Source organism: Bos javanicus, chromosome 15, assembly GCF_032452875.1.
Source record: "Bos javanicus breed banteng chromosome 15, ARS-OSU_banteng_1.0, whole genome shotgun sequence".
Classification (NCBI taxonomy): Eukaryota; Metazoa; Chordata; class Mammalia; order Artiodactyla; family Bovidae; genus Bos; species Bos javanicus.
In genome coordinates this window covers 22,544,892-22,563,743 of record NC_083882.1, presented here as the reverse complement: position 1 = coordinate 22,563,743, position 18,852 = coordinate 22,544,892, and the positions used below count along the sequence as shown (strand labels likewise).

General features: G+C 38.8%; 2 protein-coding genes across 3 annotated transcripts in view; both read right to left on the bottom strand.

Moving 5' to 3' along the window:
* The window catches only part of BCO2 (beta-carotene oxygenase 2), a 74,007-nt gene extending 60,313 nt beyond the window's left edge, over window positions 1–13,694 (bottom strand). Inside the window, exons 1-2 of one of the 2 annotated variants that reach the window (XM_061440299.1) lie at window positions 13,614–13,694; window positions 3,805–4,009 (exon numbers count right to left, since the gene is read on the bottom strand). In XM_061440299.1, coding sequence (XP_061296283.1) covers window positions 3,805–3,995 — 191 coding nt within the window. In that variant the 5' untranslated portion in view covers window positions 3,996–4,009; window positions 13,614–13,694. Of the gene's footprint in view, window positions 1–3,804; window positions 4,010–7,152; window positions 7,327–13,613 lie in introns of those variants that run through there. The other variant, XM_061440298.1, reaches the window with a different exon arrangement.
* On the bottom strand, window positions 11,202–18,770 carry TEX12 (testis expressed 12). Its single transcript, XM_061440302.1, has 7 exons — window positions 18,436–18,770; window positions 16,098–16,277; window positions 15,668–15,845; window positions 13,614–13,692; window positions 12,771–12,882; window positions 12,625–12,680; window positions 11,202–11,863 (listed from the first exon to the last, which is right to left on the bottom strand). Exons 2-7 carry the CDS (start codon window positions 16,180–16,182, stop codon window positions 11,723–11,725), a joined length of 651 nt encoding a protein of 216 aa, XP_061296286.1. The 5' UTR covers window positions 16,183–16,277; window positions 18,436–18,770; the 3' UTR covers window positions 11,202–11,722.
* Between the last annotated feature and the right edge of the window lie 82 nt (window positions 18,771–18,852).

Below are 18,852 nucleotides of genomic sequence, written 5' to 3'. Positions count from 1 at the left end.
CGTCCCCAAAAGTTAGCCAACAACTTAATTACAATGATTGGAAACAAATGGGATATTTGTCTCAGGAAACATGCAATGTAATCATTCCCGTGTTTTCCAATCCCAGTTCCGGTTCTCCCTTTGTCTGGCCAGGCACGAATTGGGACTGGATATCTCAGTCGCGCTGGCTTGCTCCAAACGGGACTTATTGGATATGTGGCTCTTACCTATGGGCATGGCTCCCCCCTGGTTGGATAGGGAGATGCACCCTGGGTCTAGCCTTTACTCATGGCTTTATATTTTCAGAGCTTCCAGAAAAGCCTGCTAATTTACCCCACCTTAGAACTCGGTGGGCAAGGTCTGTATTTTATTGGTATGATTATTTGGCTGCAGCGTTTGTTCCCTCTTTGGGAACTACAGATGTTATGTTACGAGTGGATGCTTTGACTAATTTTACTCAACAGGCATTACAGGATTCTCAAAAGGCTATTTCAGCTCTTAATGCTGAACAAGCACAAATTAGAAAGGTGGTTTTACAAAACAGATTGGCTCTAGATATTCTGACAGCTGCACAAGGAGGAACTTGTGCCATTATTCATACCCAATGCTGTACATATATACCTGATATGAGCACGAATGTTACTCATTTTACTAACCACATGAACAAGATGATTAGGGCCATGGACACTCCTGAAGCCTCAATTGCTTCACTTTGGAAAACGTTAACTAATTCCCCATGGTGGACAACTATCTTAATTACAATAATTCTGGTTGTTTTGTTCTTGCTGTTTGCTCCCTGCATCTGTAATTGTATAACTGGATTTGTTTCTAGCCGCATGAAAGCTTTTAAGTTACAAATGGTTGCTCAAACTCCTGCTACTGCTGTAGCTTCCTCCAGCTACTATTTGGGGCCCCTGGATCAGATATCCTCAATATGAGGATTAGGAGAATATGTTGCCTCACCAATTTAGGGACAGCGCCCCTTATCAGCTTGGAAGCAGTTATGGAACGAGAACGACGCCCCTTTTCCCTAGGCAACATAATTCTCCTAAAAGAAAAGGGGGGAATGAGAGAGTCATTTCCTAGGCAGGTTGATAGGGAGTCTAGGGGTCCCCAAAGAGAGAGGGGTCTGGAATTCTCAAGGAGGAAAAAAGGACAAACTTTTTTTCTTTCTCCACATTCCTTAGGATTATATACCAATAATGTATCCTGCCTAAGGACAGTCTTTGGATTCAACCTTCAGTTATTTTAAAAAGTTAATTATGGGAGTATACCTGGTCTTTACAAGGATGTATCTTGCCTGAGGACAGTGTTATCTTAAAATGTAAATTATGGGAGTAGGTCGGAGGAGGTCTTTACAACCTCCAGACATTCTTTGGATTATATAACCTCATTATTAACACTAGCAAGCGGGTACTCTTTCTGCCCCCTTCTGATGCCTATGTCAGAAGCTTTCTCTATCTCCTTTATACTTTAATAAAACTTTACTACACAAAAGCTCTGAGCGATCAAGCCTCGTCTCTGGCCCCGGATTGAATTCTTCTCCTCCGGGGGCCAAGAATCCCGGTGTATTCGCGTGATTCAACAACAACCTTTCAATATGATCCACTGGATATTAATCCAAAGAAATAAAAAACACTACCTTATAAAAGATGCATGCACCCTCATGTTTACTGCAGCACTATTTATAATAGCTGAGATATGGAAACAACCTAAGTGCCCATGGATGGATGAATGGATAAAGAAGATGTGATATATATAAATTTTACACACACACACATCATAGAATATTAATCCACCATAAAAAAGAAGGAAATGTTGCCATTTTTAACGTGAGTAGAGTTTGAGGGCACTATCCTAAGTGAAATAAGTCAGACAGAGAAAGACAAGTACCATATGATTTCACTTATATGTAGAATCTTAAAGATTAAATCATAAAGAGTAAAAAGAAAGAAAGAAAAACAAGCTCACAGACACAGAGAATAAGTTGGTGGTTGAAAGAGATTGGTTATTGCAAGAGGTAAATGGGATGAAAATTCATTTCCAGTTATAAAATAAATAAGGGATGTAAAATACAGAGTCAGATTATAGTTAATAAAACTGTATTGCATATTTGAAAGTTGCTAACAGTAAATCTTTGGCTTCCCAGGTGGCTCTAGTGGTAAAGAACCTGCCTGCCAATAGAGGAGACATAAGAGAAGCAGGTTTGATCCCTGGGTCAGGAAGATCCCCTGGAGGAGGGCATGGCAACCCACTCTTGCCTGGAAAATCCCATGGACAGAGGAGCCTGGTAGGCTGCACTCCATAGGGCCGCAAAAAGTCAGACACAATTGAAGCAACTTAGCACACAGCATGTACAACAGTAAATCTTAAAACTTCTCATCATAAGAAAAACAAATTTTTGTTAAAATGTATGGTTAGGAATCGGAGAAGGCAATGGCAACCCACTCCAGTACTCTTGCCTGGAAAATCCCATGGATGGAGGAGCCTGGTAGGCTGCAGTCCATGGGGTCGTGAAGACTCGGACACGACTGAGCGACTTCACTTTCACTTTTCACTTTCATGCATTGGAGAAGGAAATGGCAACCCACTCCAGTGTTCTTGCCTGGAGAATCCCAGGGACGGGGGAGCCTGGTGGGCTGCCGTCTAAGGGGTCGCATAGAGTCGGACACGACTGAAGCGACTTAGCAGTAGCAGTAGCAGCATGGTTAGGAATGTTAACTAGACTTGTGATGATAATTTCACAATATATACAAATATTGAATCATTATGTTGTACACCTGAAACTAACATGTCAATTATACATCACTAAAAATTTTTTTCATATGATTGTAATTATTTAAAACAAATCTATAGAGATGGGGGAAAGATCAGCAGGAAATATTTCAAAGTGCTAACAGAGCATGTGGTACACACTTTTCCCTCACTTGGTTTTATATTTCAAAAAGTTTAATACAGGTAAAAACTTTCACAATGAAAATAAAAAATTCTAAAATTTTTTAATGTTTAAAGCAAAGTAGATTTCTTCCTGACCACAATGATTTCTTCACATCACTTCATGTCCCTAGTAGTCACACAGAGAAATGATACATCAATGAGTTGCTGGGCTTCTCTTTTACTTACATATATATATTGAGTGCTATTTAACTACAGAGCACTATCCTAGATACTGGGGATACAGGGTAATCAAGAAAAGGTCCCTGCCATCATGAAACTGCCATCTACTGAGAAACACAGCTCATAAGTAAACAAGCAAAAATATACTAGCTATTGATAATGCAGAGAATTAAAATAAATAATATAAAAAACAGCACCTTTAGATTGGGAGATCAGGGAAAGCTCAAAGGATGTGAAATTTCAGCTGATATCTGAATGACAAGAATCAGACTTGGGAAGAGAGATAAGCCAGCCAATGCCAAGACCCTGAGCAAAAATAAACATTCCTGGTTTGAGGAACTGAAAGAGCCACCGTGTCTGGGGAGTACTGGGTAAGAGAGAGGTATGAAGTGAAGACATCGCCCCTTCCTCCAGGAACTTGTGATGAAACAGAGCTCAGTAGTCATAAAGATAGTTTCTGACACTTCTCTTTTAGCATAAACTTTCAGACGACTTGAAATTTATAATAGTCTGCAAAGCAGAAGTCAGGACTTTTAAAGAAGAATTAAAATCTCCATTTTTTTTTTCCTGTAGGCTACAGTTTCCTTAGCTGTGATCAAAGGGATTGTGTAGCAATGTTAGCTTCTGAGAGGAAGCAGATATTATGCACATTACATAGAAAGAGCCCATGCTAAGAAAACTAAACTGTTCTCCAAAATCAAGGCTTACTTATCCTTCCCGAACTCGAATTTCCCAGGTCCCACACGAAGTAGATAGCCACTGAGCCACTCAGGAAAATGTCCCTGGACTCCAGCTGAGATGACCTGCGGAGTCTCTTCCACTGTGGTTAGAAGTGGTGCAATGCATGGAAGAGTCTTCTCCTGACCAAAGATCACTGTTTTCTGATGAGTCTTTTCCATGTACTTCTTCAAAACTGTGAAGAGGAAATCAAAAGCACAAAAATTTTATCAGTCTTCTATAAACATGCCTGTTTCTCTATAGACAGTCTCATCTACTGGTAAGGAAAATGTAAACCTATCACCAAACACAGTCTCCAAATTCGTCTCCTTCCTTATTCTCAGACGATCAACTCTTCTCCATTTGTGAACTCCAACAGTTCTCCATTTGTGAACCACAATCCTTTTTGTGTTCCTGCAGTACAAATCTGCTTAATTAACTCAGGACTTTAATTACCATTGCTACCATTTCTCTTAGTTGAACAATGCAGGCCTTTTCACAAGACTGAATCTACATGTTAACCACAGATGTGCTAATAGCTATACCTCATTGTTTAATAAAAAATGCCCAGGACTTCCCTAGCAGTCTAGCGGTTAATGAAGACTTTGAGCTTTCACTGCAGGGGTATGGGTTTGATCCCTGGTGGGGAACTAAGATCCCCACATGCCACACAGCTTAAAAAATTAAATAAAGAAATATAAATAACCACCATTCGATATTATCACAATTACATTAATCTCAGTACTTTTGACAGACTAGAATGTGATTCTAAAGATTTCACAGCATTTATGTGAATTTAATAGGATCTGCAATTTAATTTCTTCTATTTTAATGGTATACACATGAATGTACACGGCATTTCCTAGGAAAGAACTGTTATAAATTAAATAATGCACTGATACCTGTTCTGAAATTACCTCAAATTCAAAAGCCACAAAAAAATTATTTTAAAATAGAGAGCTGAAAATTGTCCCTATTATTTCATATGTATTCAGTGTTCGCAGGCAGTATTGCCTAACACAGAGGGGTGGTCAACTACATAACTAATTAGATACTATAAGATAATCTTTCATTTTAACTCATAAAACTAATAGTGATATAGAAGTCTAAACTAGAAAATCAAACTAAAATATAGGGATACTAGTCTTTTAGCAAAATATTTTACAACATTGTATCTATTATCCCACTTCTTTAAAATCTTTCAAAAATTCAGTTTAGAGCACTTGAGACCTTCTCAGAGATGTAGGCTCAAAGCACGTGTGTACTAAGTCGTGTCTGACTCTTTGCAACCCTATGGACTATAGCCTGCCAGGTTCCTTTGTCCACGGGATTCTCCAGGCAAGAACACTGGAGTGGCTTGCCATTTCCTTCTCCAGGGGACCTTCCCAACCCAGGGATAGAACCCCACATCTCTTACATCTGGTTCTTTGCCATTAGCGCCATCTGGGAAGCCCCGTAAATAACCAATTCTGTCAAACCTGTTGGGGGCCAGAGTGAGGTACTCCGCCCATGGCAAAGGTCATGAGGAAGGAGGCTCGACATACGCAAAGGCGAGATCGAGCCTCAGGAGTCCCCCTGGAAATCCTCGAGCGTCTACCCCCATAACCAGAGCCTGCCTACTTTACTACTTTGTGCTCTTACCTACATCTCTGACTTTACGGGGGGCTGTCCCCCACCACCTCTTTCGGAGAAGGAGTTAATCTAGAGCTCCAGTTAATAATAATTCCTGGGCGTGATAAGAGTGTTTTAACCTACAAACTCCTCTGAAGGTTCTCTAGGCTGCCTGACAGGCTCGTCCGGCCACATGTGATTGCTCACAGCCTCCCAACCGTGAGAGGCACGAGATGCTTTAAACCCTCTAAAAACAGGTTCTTTAGAGAAGTTAGAAAACTATAAGTATAGTGGGCTAATTAGAAATTGTGTTGGTGAAGGTTTTTCATTTGTTGAGCCAATGTTTGTTGCTAAGTCTCCATATCCCCTGCCCTTACACACATTAATGAATATATAGAATTAACCTTTGATATTAATCACGTTACATCTACGGCCATACCACCCTGAACGAGCCCGATCTCGTCTGATATTAATCACGTTAGACCTTAGGCTAAGTAAATTCTTTCCTTAACTAAAACCCACTACACCCTCACCCTGTAGGAATGTAACTTTATTTGGGTGGCGTCTGTTTTGAGAATAATCAGCCCTGGAGAAATAAGCGTCCTGATTGACTGACCGCTGTCACAAGGAGAGGGTCGTAAATTGTCAGCAGGCCCCCCTGGCCAGAAGATGATGTAACACCCCTAAGACCTCTGTATACATTTGTATGAAGCACCTGACTTTGATAAAAGTCAGGACTGCTGACCCCGCGTGACTTTTGCATAACATCTCAGTGTATAAAAGTAGACCATGGAAAATAAAGAATTGGGATCAGTTTCTCGGAATACTGGTCTCCCCATGTCGCTCTCTCTCTCACTCTGGTTGAGTCTCCATCTGGAGCGCGGAACCCACCATGCTTGCTAATTATGCCTGGGCTTCTAAGATCCGACCGGGGAGGCCTCAGTGTCTCCTCTCCTTCGGGAGAACGGAAGGACGCCTGCGGCTACGTAAGTGGTGCAAACTTCTTGTCTTGAAGTTTTATTGGTCTCCCGCGTAAACCAAGCTACTCAGCCTCTTTTCTCCACTGAATTTTCCTACTGAGCTATCCTCATCCTATTACTCTTTATATCTTTGATAAAATATTTAAATAAATAGGTTGCCGACGCCGTCCCTGCTTCGAATACCCTGGATCAGCCGGGGCAGGACCCCGGCACAAATCCAACTATTTCTTTATTTCCCAAAGAAAATTCACTTTCACCCTAAATGTCCTTCCCACTAGTCTATCCCTAAGGAAGTTTTATCTGTTGTTCAAAGTCTATCTCAAATGCTACTCTCTTTAAGAGGCTGCACGGTGTAATACTTAGAAGTGTTAAATAGAGTTTTTAAAGAAGTCCACCAGAATGTAAATAGAAGAACAAAATGTTTACATTAGAACATGTAGCAGTACTATTTTTAGTTGAGAAAGTCCTAAATAGTGAATATTTTTCCTATTGCAGATCCAAGAGAACTTCTAAACCCTGAATCCTGCCCCTGTATGTTGCATAAAATCTATAAACAGAAAGGCTGTTTGTCTTACAGGTTAACAAATCCTGACTCACTCTCCTTTAACTCCACCTCTGCAGTGTTGCTGCCTGAATCTTTTCCACACAGACTGGGAAACTTCAGAAGCCCCTGGTATTCTTCAAGAAAGAGGCACAGAGTCCTAAGTTAAGGAAAAGGAGAGAGAGAAGGAAGGGGCAAATCGCCTACCTGGGATCCGGCGTAATATCATAGAAAGGAAATCAACTGCAATAGTAGAAAAGTCGCTGACAGAACGTAGAAAGATCTGAGAAAACATTTTTGTGTTGAGTTCTGCAGCAGCAGATCCCGGGATTCCCAAATCCTCACGCTGACTGCCAGACAAAAACGCACTTCCTGGGCTGTCCCTGGCTCACTGACAGAATAGGAAGGGGTGGGGTTGGGGATTGAGGGGTGGGGCTTCAAAACACGTACACTCTCTCTTAGTCTCATTTTCAGGACTAGTATCCCTACAACCTGTTTATGATAAGTTGCTGCTTGAAATACTGAAATTGGACCACCAATTGTGGTTTCCCTCTCTAAACTTTGCTCTTTCAAATCTGTCCACTGATTAAATCAGTTGACCCAGGGTATCAATTTCATTGTGCCACTCCTTCCCTCTGAATGATTCAGATTTCCTTTACAGAATAAAGTCCAAATTTAGTCTGTCAACAAGACTCTATAATCTGGTCACAATCTACCTTTCATCCTTTGTCCTTCTGCCCTTCTAGCATTTCATCTTTCGTTTCCTATTCACTTAATTTACAGAACATCCTCAACAATCTAATATGAATAAAGCCCTGTGAAGGTATACCCTTAAAAACAAATAACCATACATCATTTTATTAATATAACAAATATTTCTGAGCTCCAATCTATCTAATGCTGTGCTACAAATTGAAAACAGATTCTATCCTGCTCTCTAGCAGTGTAGATGATACACTATTCCCTTTTGTGAATTCTCAGTCCAGTAAAATGATTTGCCAAGTGTTTTTATTCTTCTGTGCCTTTAAACAAACTTTTCCCTGCCTGAAATATTCTCCCTCTTTCCTTTTCAAAAACCCATTTCAAAATCTATCTCTGTGATCCCCTTGCCAAAGCCCTCCAATAACTCCCACTTAAAAGGAGTTAATAGCAGTGCCACAGAATTTATTTATGACTGCACTGGGTCTTCGTGGTTGCACACGGGCTTTCTCTAGTTGCAGTGCATGGGCTTCTCATTGCGGTGACTTCCCTTCTTGTGGAACATAAGCTCTAGGCACATGGGCTTCAGTAGTTACGGCCTGTATGTAGACTCAGTAGTGGTGGCACATGGGCTTAACTGCTCCGTAACATGTGGAATCTTCCTGGACCAGCGACTGAACCCGTGTCTCCTGCATTGGCAGGTGGATTCTTATCCACTGGAACACCAGGGGATTCCTGGTGTTCCAGGAAATACTTTTAACACTGACATATCACGTCCTCCTAGCAAAGACATGTAAGTGTATTTTAAGAAAGGAGTGGTTACAGCCATTAAATAGAATGCCTTTGAATCAGTTCTAATAAGGTGGATAAAACTGGAGACTATTAAGCAGTGAAGTAAATCAGAAAAAACACCAATACAGTATATTAAAGCATATATATGGAATTTAGAAAGATGGTAACAATGACCCTATATACGAGACAGCAAAAGAGACACAGATGTAAAGAACAGTCTTCTGGACTCTGTGGGAAAAGGCGACGGTGGGATGATTTGAGAGAATAGCATTGAAACATGTATATTATCATATATGAAACAGATCGCCAGCCCAGTTGAGGCGGGGGGGGGCGTGGTTCAAAACATGTACAATCTCTCTTAGTCTCATTTTCAGGACAAGTATCCCTACAACCTGTTTATGATAAGTTGCTGTTTGAAATACTGAAATTTGACCACCAATAGTGGTCTCCCTCTCTAAACTTTCCTCTTTCAGATCTGTCCACTGATTAAGTCAGCTGACCCAGGGTATCAATTTCATTGTGCCACTCCTTCCCTCAATGCAAGAGACAAGGTGCTCTGGGCTGGTGCACTGGGATGACCCTGAGGGATGGGATGGGGAGGGAGGTGGGAGGGGGGTTCAGGATGGGGAACACATGTACACCCGTGGTGGATTCATGTCAATGTATGGCAAAAACCACTACAATATTGTAAAGTAATTAGCCTCCAATTAAAATAAATAAATTTAAAATTTAAAAAAAGGAGTGGTTAAACTTGTCAGAAGGGAGAACAAAGAGTTCTGTACTTCCTACAGTGTCTAGCTGATCATGATATAAAGAAATTCAATATATATTTTGATTTGTAATTATTGAAAAATAACATATAAACTTACATTTTACTGAAATGAGTGATAAGTGTAAATTAAAGGGCAAATATATTCCTGCAATAGCATATTTCCAGTTGTAAGATAATTATTCTCATGTGGATGGTACCAAAGATATCAAGTTTGATTAAAAAAAAAGCCTTATTTAGACTTTGATGAACTTCTTCCCTAGGAGGTGTCTGTTCTGACCGGTAAATAGCATTGTGACTAAAAGTCATTCCCTAGTCTTAAACACATACCCAATGAAATGATCAAATTTAACCTGCACAGGGAAGAACCAGATACTGAGCAATGGTGACCCTATTAAGATAAAACAAATATTGGAACTTCCCTGGCTGGCCTATGGTTAAGCCTCCGCACTTCCTATGCAAGAGGCATGGTTTCATCCCTGGTCAGGGAACTAATATCCCATATGCCACAGCAAAAAGAAAAAAAAAAGGTATAATAAATATAATATGAAATCAAAATCTACTCTGAAACAATGCTAGCCTTATCTTTTACATTAATAACATATTTAAGAAAAAATAACTCAAGAACATTTCTTAATGTTGCTAGCTTCTGCCCAAGTTAGCAGTCATTTTCACAGTTAAAGAACTCTGTAAGGCAACAGGATAACTCAAAATCCAGCAGATTTGTCATACCAACTCAAATGTAGTCATCCTGTTGCATTTAGTTTCTAAAATCCTATTTCTAATCTTTACTGACCTCCAACCTATCCTGTGCCATTAAGATATCTGCCTATGAGCCAAATAATTTTTCCACTGTAACCAATATACTTAGTAAATATTACATTATTGTTTTCAATTCTTTCTTGTATGAATATTTATCTTACATGGTATATATGCCTTAAGGTAGTAATTGATGAAATGAGATTTTAACATTTAGAAGGCAGCAGGGCAAACATGCTGTCCACCTGAGTGACTGAGTGAGTGAGGTCGCTGTCGTGTCCGACTCTTTGCGACCCCATGGACTGTAGGCTACCAGGCTCCTCCATCCATGGAATTTTCTAGGCAAGAGTACTGGAGTGGGTTGCCATTTCCCTCTCCAGGGATCAAACCCAGGTCTCCTGCATTGCGGGCAGATGCTTTACCGTCTGAGCCACCAGGGAATCCCTGCTGTCCACTTGAGGAATACCAAATTCCCTGTGGTACTGTCTAAATATATATATCCAAATTTGTGATAACTTATATAGGCAAAATATACATATAATAGATAGAATTGTCCATATGAACAGTGAGTGTTGTGATTTTTAAAAATCTGATCAATATAATTATATAAATTATATATAACATATTAAAAGTTTTCATTAAAGTCATAGTACCTTCCAACAATGTAGATTTCTTTAAAAATAGTTTTTGTTTTGTATTGGAGTACAGCTGATTAATAATGTGAGTTTCAGGTGAACAGTGAAGGGACTGGGCCACAGATATACATGTATCCATTCTTCCCAAACTCTCCTCAAAGGGAGGATTTTTTTGCTAGAAAAATATTAGAGATTTCCTAGTCCAAATTCAATTCTTGAATTATAACAGGACTGAAATGACTCGCTAAGGCTAACTTGTTTAACCAATCTCTTTACTTTTGGACCACTAATCTTTATCCCATACCACATAGCTTGCTAAGGCTTCTAAATATACTTCATTAACTGCACTATTGATACTATTAATGTGTAAAAAAGTCAATTCATATAAAGTTCTGGTTACAAATTTCTAGTTTTTATTTTACCACAAGATAATAATTTGAAACCAAATTTTTATTGTGCTCAGTCGCTCAGTCATGTCCAACTCTTTGTGACCCCATGAACTGTAGCCCACCAGGCTCCTCTGTCCATGGGATTTTTCAGACAAGAATACTGGAGTGGGTTGCCATTTCCTTCTCTAACATATGATAATAAAAACAACATGATAATAAAACAAATTTTTATTAATATTGTATAATAATATTAGTGAAAATAATCATATGGTAACATTAAATAGCAACAGCACAGTTTACATATTGAGAAACTGGACAGATTACTTTTGGGTTTTAATTTCTTTACAATTCTAACCATGAAAGACACTTTAAATCTCTATGTACTATTTAAACATAATATTCTAAAAGAAAAAGTACAATACTATTAAATATTATCAAATTAGTCCACTGAGTTGTCTTTTAGAAATTTAAGAAAGGCTAGGATGTTTAAGAAAAAATAAAGTTTACACTTTTACAAAATATGCCAAATATTAGACTTCAAAAGAAAAGCTCCATACTTCATATTAATGTCCAGCTTAATGCTTTTAAATCTAGAAAAGAAATTTAAGAAGTTTCCCCTTCTACATTTAAGGTATACTTTTTTTTTTAACAACTAGAGCACATTCAGAGCACAAATGTCATTCTTTCATTAAAACAATGAGCTTAAATTCTCAGCTTATTTTAAGTACACAATTTTATCTGTGTAGAGTGTTTGCAATCACTGTAAGCCTCTGTCTCAGGAGCTCTCTTTTCTGTATTAGAAAGTTTTCGATAGTATTGGCTTCTTTGAAGAGTCCATCTATCTCGTCAATATAAGACGCATCTACTGCTGCTCTCTCACTAAGGGGAAAAAAAGGTTTTATGTTAAACCAAATAGTCATAATATCTAGACACATCATCAAAATGATGTGCTTTATTATGCTATATTTGTCAGCTATTTCATTTAAATGGCTTTGTACAGTAGTTGGCTTCATTAATTTACCAACACTGCTCAGTATGTTAAATTAGTTCAACAAATATTTTTGACTACTCAAAGTCCCTTGACACAGCAGAATGTGTATCTTATACATTATAATTCTAATATTAAACTACATACATTATTTTAACAGCCACACAAACATTATTCAAAACAGTGACTGCTCAGTAGTTCTCTAAAAAAACACCTTATAAAACATGACAGTTTCAGGTCAATAGAATACTTAAATTCAGCCTTCTAATATAGATTGATAACATTTAATATTTCATAAATATAAATATTTATCTTCAGTATCACTCTATTATTATGGTTAACTTCACCAAATGGTATTTTTCTCAAAATGTTTTCATAAAATTGTAAGTGTTTTATCATCTAATTAGAAAACAAAATATATCCAGCCTCATTTCAGCTCTGAGAGTATCAAAACAAAAGATATTTAGTGGAAAAGTTAGTCTTTGAAAATAACCAGCTAATCTAAGAAACTGAGGTAGAGTAAAAAATTTGAAAACTATAATTACCAGATAGGTTTCTTAGACCCTGAGCTAAACTTCCCATTATGGAGCTTCCAGAAGAAAACTTCTATGTCTAAAATAAAGACTCAAAAGAATATACCATAAGTACTTGCCTTAAGATCTTTGCATATGTTGACAGCATTAGATTAATTTCCTTGCTCATATCTGTTTAAAAAAATTACTAAGTTATGAACTATAATAAAGTTTCCATATTATAAAATCAATATATAGAAATATAAGCACTTCACACATCACCATTCAAGTCTTTCTCCAGAGCTTCATCTTTATAAAATAGTCCAGAGCTTTCAGACAAAGAAGAATCTGATTTTCCAAGAGAGGACAGCTGTGGACTATCTGGCATTTGAGGCTAATATAAGAAAGTAAAGGAAATAGGCAAACAAGTTAATAAGATCCTTAAGATATACACATTCTGTTAAAAAAAAAAAAAAAGAAAGAAAGAAAAGAAAACAGCAAATAAAACATCTCTCAGAAAAAAGCAAGCATGCTGGAAATGTAGGCCTAATAATCACTTGTTCATTTTATTGTAAATTTATATTAGACTTTGAAAATGCTATTAATCCCCTGATGAAAAAGTTTCCTGTATCTTGAGACAGCAGATGTTGCCATAGCAAAAGAGCAAAACTTTCATTTGGTTAACAGCCATATGCTTGCAAATTTTTGCAAGCTAACATAATCTTTAAGGGAACAAATAATGTCTCAAATGTAAAACAGATCAATTGGTAGGGGCAGCAGTGAAGAATGGCAGGATATAGTACTCTTCTTCAAAAAATATCAGTAGGTGTAGTACCTAAGTATCCTATTTATTAATATATATCAAAATAATTAAAGTCCTACATATCAAAAGTCATGCGCCCACTTCTGTCTCTAGATCACAAATTACCACAAAGAAACCTCCCACTAGTTTCCTGGAAGCCTCTACTTAGTGAAAAGGCTGCTGGAATCAACATAGTTCCTGTTGGGACACCACCAGCTCTGGGAATATGAAGACATTAAATTCCATTTATCAACAGAAATATCTTAAATGAAGAAATTTAAGTAGTATATAAAAGAGTAAAGTTCCATAAACATAAAGATTACCTCTAACTCTCTTGGTCTCTTGCAATTTCTAGTATCAGGTTTTACAAGTTGACTTGCCATCATTTTCTGGAGGCAGGAACTGCAAAGTTTAGAGCAATGCCAATTTTAGGTGCAAACTCCACAATACAGCTCTCTTGAATCCTTCCCTGTCTTTCCATTCCTCCCGTCACTGTTAGTTTAGCCTCTCATTATTCATCACTTACCTAAACTACTCAAATTATCCCTCCTCTGTTCCATCCTACCAATTGCTGTTTGGGCAATCTTTCAAAACTCCGATTACTGCATTCTTACACTTAAAAGAACCTTTCCTTGACCATTCATTGCTCCAGAAGTTCAAATTGTGTGGTAGAGCACCTGGGGCCAGCCTACCAGTCCTGTGATTTTCTCCTACTCCTTCTACAATTACAGTAGTCTCTTTTGGCACTTTCTACTTTGTTTCGGGATTCATTAAAGACTTTTCTGCCTTCACAAAATCTTAATGTTGAAACAAATCTTGCTGACTGGTTGTTTAGTCGCTAATTTGTGTTTGAGACTTTCAAGACCCCATGGACTTTTTAGCCAGCCAGGCTCCTCTGTCCATGGGATTTCCAGGGAAGAATACTGGAGTGGGCTGCCATTGCCTTCTCCAGGGGATCTTCCGGACCCATAGTTTGATCTTTGACCCACAGATCAAACCGGCACCTCCTTCTTGGCAGGCAGATTCTTTACCACTGAGCCACCAGGGAAGCCCAAAAAATCCTATAGTTCATCTAATTCAATCTCAGTTTTACAGATGTGAAAAAACAGAGGCAGAGGTAGCTGACCAAATGCAAACATGTAAAATTAGGCCAGACTAGAAGAACCAAGATCTCTTGTAGTCTCAAAGAGACTTCTCTTTCTACCGTCCTATCTTACCTTCATATAGCATTAAATTTTAGTTTTAAATTGCTTTCTCAAAAATTCTGAAGATAATTACCCTGTGAGCCTGAAAGATTAAACTTGGAAAATGTTGAAACCTAGAATGATATAATCTCTTCATCTTAATAGATGAGAATTCCTGTCAACACTCAAGTTATCAATTTGCTTGCTTTTTGAGAAACTATGTGGACCTGGAATATTGTAATGAATCTGTTTGCTTAGTCATATTTAAGAATCATATATATGACAGAAAGACAGCAGCAATCGGCAAACTCCAAACTGTGCTTCTACATCGCTGTCAGTATCTTTCTAATATGTAAACTTAAGCGCATTAACATTAATGTGTTAAAAAAAAATACTACACATGCACAGTAGTGCTCACTTTGCCTTGGGATGTTTGAGACTGTTTCAGGGAAGCCACCATGAGATTTGTTCTCGTCTCCCTTCCCCTTTCTCTTCCCTTTTACACCTCTTCTCGCCTCACTCAAAGAACGTGCATATATATCAAATCAAAACTTAATTAGGTAATGCCACTTCTGTAAAAAACAGATGACTTTTTCTGTCACAGTTTTGGGCTTCCCTGGTGGCTCAGAAGATAAAGAATCTGCCTGCAATGCAGGAAACCTGTGTTCCATCCCTAGGTCAAGAAGATAAGCTGGAGGAGGAAATGGCAACCCACTCCAGTATTCTTGCCTGGAGAATCCCATGGAGCGAGGAGTCTGGGGGGGGCCAAAGTCCATGAGGTTGCAAAGAGTCCAACGTGACTGAGCACCTAACACTTTCACTACTTTAAAGGCCTCAGCTGAACCTGGTCAAGAGACTGGGCCTCCGCCTTCAACATATAACCGTTCACAGCCCCGGACCCTGGCTGTGCAACCTGACGCGTTGGTGCCATCGTCATTACCAAGTACTACCTTTCGGCCTTAAGCAATCGTTTTCTCCTCACCTTCTCTTTCTTCCCACTGGGGCCCTCAGGCCAGCACACGTACCTCGCTTCTCACCACCCACCCCACCTCCCCTTTCCTCCCCACTACCGTTTCAGCCCCACTAGAGACCCTGCAAGGAAGCATCCCCCTCTCACTGCCTCGCTTCACACGAACAGCCTTTGGGCGTTCATCCCCCGCTGCCCTACTCCAACATCAGTCGGGTCTCCGTACCTTCCTCCTAGGCCGAAGCGCGGGAATGAGGAGTCTGCCGCGTTGGCCTTCCCGTCAGGCAGCGCGCAGATCACGTGACACGCCCACGCCGCCTCCACTGAGCGGGGGTTTTTACCGGCAGGCCTTTCGGCTTGGAGTCTCCGTGAGCCAAAACTCCTCTCGCTTCCCCAGTGCTTGTCTAGAGAAGAAGGGGGAGATCTGAGGATGGTTCCTCAAAAAGAAAGACCAAGGAAGAACTGTCAGAGGAAGGCAGTGTGTCCCAGCCTCTTGAAACCTCAGACAGGAAACCCAAAACAGTAGCACACCACCACCACTTTCCAAGTAAAAGTAACATCCTGTTCAGATGGTCTGTTTGCCAGAACGGTATAAACCTGAGTTTTCGTGGCTTAGCAAACCGAGATTTCTGTACACAGAATATCCGTTCCTTTACCTCCTTTTCTTTGGTGCAAGCAAACTTTGGGAATTATAGTTTTTTTAAAAATTCCATTCTTGATGTTCAGTTTAGTCGACTTCATTGGCAGCTTCCAAAAAAATATTTTCTAACACACGTGGCTCACATATTTGAAATTACTCTCATTGGGCGCTTTAATATGGTGACTTTGACCTGCAACTTAAAAGATAGACATTCTACACTTAATGTTCAGTTGTGAAGGAAAATAAAAAGCATATCACCTCATAAAACAAAGGTCAATAACACTTCCTGTAAATTCCAGGTCAACAATCTTGCACCTTAGCAAATTATACTTGACGTATACATATTATTAGTGTCCCCCCCTCCCTTTGGCTTATTTAAATGTTAGCTGTTATAAAGAATTGTAAGTATTGTGTGTATATATTTATTGTTTGTGGAAAAAACCGATTGTTTCAACTCCTAGGCAAAAGGAACTTAGTTTACCTTGAGTTGCTATTATTGTGAAATGTAAGTCATTCAGTAAAACTGGACCACGTGATTATGTGCGGCTGAATGGCAACCCACTGGAGTACTCTTGCCTGGAAAATCCCATGGACAAAGGAGACTAGGGCTACAGTCGGTGGAATTGAAAAAAGAGTAGGTGCCACTGAACACAATTGATAGTCTTTTTAAAGATTCGAATCACCATATTAGGCCTGGTAGCAATGTATATTGAAACATTCCCTATTTGTGATAAAAATAAAGGGAAACGTTGTCATTGTGATGCTATGTCCTAAGTTTTTTGGTGTTCAAGTGTCCTCTCAAGAAATAAAAATATAAAATTAAAAAAAATTTTTTAATACCCTTACTTGGTAAAATATAAAGGTATCCAATCAATGTTTATCTTTTCATTATTATCATTACTGTTGTTATTATTCTTAATGGTCCATTAAATCCAAAAGTCTGAGAAATACTGATCCAATTCCTCTCCCAGCCTTCACATTGTATAATAGCCAAACGGGTAGTTATGTACTTATTAAAATATTTCCAGGAAAAATTTGTGTTGTTCAGTAGCTCAGTTGTGACCGACTCTTTGTGACCCCATGGACTGCAGCATGTGAGGCTGAGAAAAATGATTCCACCTAATACACAAATGTGTACATCGGATTAAAAGGATACCATGGACATTTTCTTTTTAAAATCTTTTTTGCATTATATAAAATAAATGAGAGTAAATGCAAGGGTGCAGAGGGTTATAACTGTCCAGCACTTTAAAATATTCAAAGAGCTATCATCCTCTCATTTAATTTTCACAAACAACCCTATGAAGTAGGTAGGACATTTGGGTTGCTCCATGTCAAAGAAAAAAATGTTTGTCCCCAAAGTAAGAAATAGGTAAATGATGCATTATGCACTTTTACAACTGGAGAGAAATAATTGGCAATGGGCCATTTAAAATGAACTTGCTTGGTGTTCTGCTTATTTAAATCACAGTTTGACTCTACTTAATGCTTTTGTGCTAATTGACCCAACTGAACAACACAGAGGATGAAACCTGTCATCAGTTTTAGTAATATGCTTTAAGTTTTTAAAAATTATTTATTTATGGCTGTGCCGAGTCTTCATTGCTGCATGCAGGCTTTCTCTAGTTGTAGCAACTGGGGGTTACTCTGTAGTTGCAGTGCATGGGCTTCTTGTTGCAGTGGCTTTTCTCATTGCCAAGCACAGGCTCTAGGTGCCTGCACTCAGTCGCTGTATGCACAGGCTTAGTTACTTACCTCAGGGCATGTGGAATCTTCCCAAACCAGGGATTAAACCTTTGTTCCCTGCCTGGGCAGGCAGATTGCTAACCACTGAACCACCAGCAAAATCCCATCATACACTTCTTTTTTTATTATTTATTTTTAATTGGAGAATAATTGCTTTACAATATTGCATTGGTTTCTTAAGTGTGCTTTTTTCCCTTCTGATAATCACTGTACCAAGCACCCTCAACCATCCTATCTTAGACTTCCTTTGTAATAACTGCTGTGGACATAATGTTTCTTTGACGTTATGAAATGAAAACCCTATCTTGTCGACAATTAAAAAAACACACAAGCAACAAAAACACTTCAACTAGCTGTTTTTATAGACCTTGTGTTTCCTAATTCTAGAACCCCTGTTTCCATACAGTCTCTGAACTGGCAAAAAAAAAAAAAAAAAGAAGCGAAAACAAAACAAAACAAAATCACTGTGCTAATACAATTGAGCACATTTTCAAGAGAAAATTAGCTAAGAAACTTTGTTTCTGTTAGTTATTTTCAAGGCTGTGATAGTAACACTCTGCTCTTTACCAGTTTCATTTTAGGTGGGGTGATTACATTACAGGACTTACCCTCCTAGGGATGATTATTCATCACTGTTGTTCACTTGCTGAGTCGTGTTCCGCTTCTGCCATCCCATGGTATTCAGCACAGTTAGATGAGAAAATGTGCTAAAGCCTGAATAGAAAGTCTCAAAAGAGAAAAATTAATGTGAGAAAAATGCTTCTGATTGACCAAGGAGGTGCTTTTTTTTTTTTTTTTTTAAAGTGTTTGGGTGTACTTCGGGAAGAGGTACAAACTTTGAAGGGCCAGAACTTGCAACAGAAGAAATGATTTCATTAACTTTTATATTAAAAGAAATATCCTTATTCTCTGACACTTTGTTTCAGGTTTCACTGCCTTAGGAAAGAGGCCACGTTTGAAGGCGGGTCCTAGGCGTGCCAAAATAGTCTCCTCCCTCCACCTTCTTCCTCCTTTCTCTCGAGTGC

What these genes read in the sequence shown, in the direction of transcription:
- TEX12 (XM_061440302.1), bottom strand. Translation starts at nt 16,182, where the DNA reads ATGAAGTCGACTAAACTGAACATCAAGAATGGAATTTTTAAAAAAACT. An exon ending in CGCTTCGGCCTAGGAGGAAG is followed by an intron (nt 13,693 to 15,667) that starts GTACGGAGACCC and finishes TAAACTTTGCAG; the next exon opens with TTCCTGCCTCCAGAAAATGA. An exon ending in TCTGGAGAAAGACTTGAATG is followed by an intron (nt 12,681 to 12,770) that starts GTGATGTGTGAA and finishes TTTTTTAAACAG; the next exon opens with ATATGAGCAAGGAAATTAAT.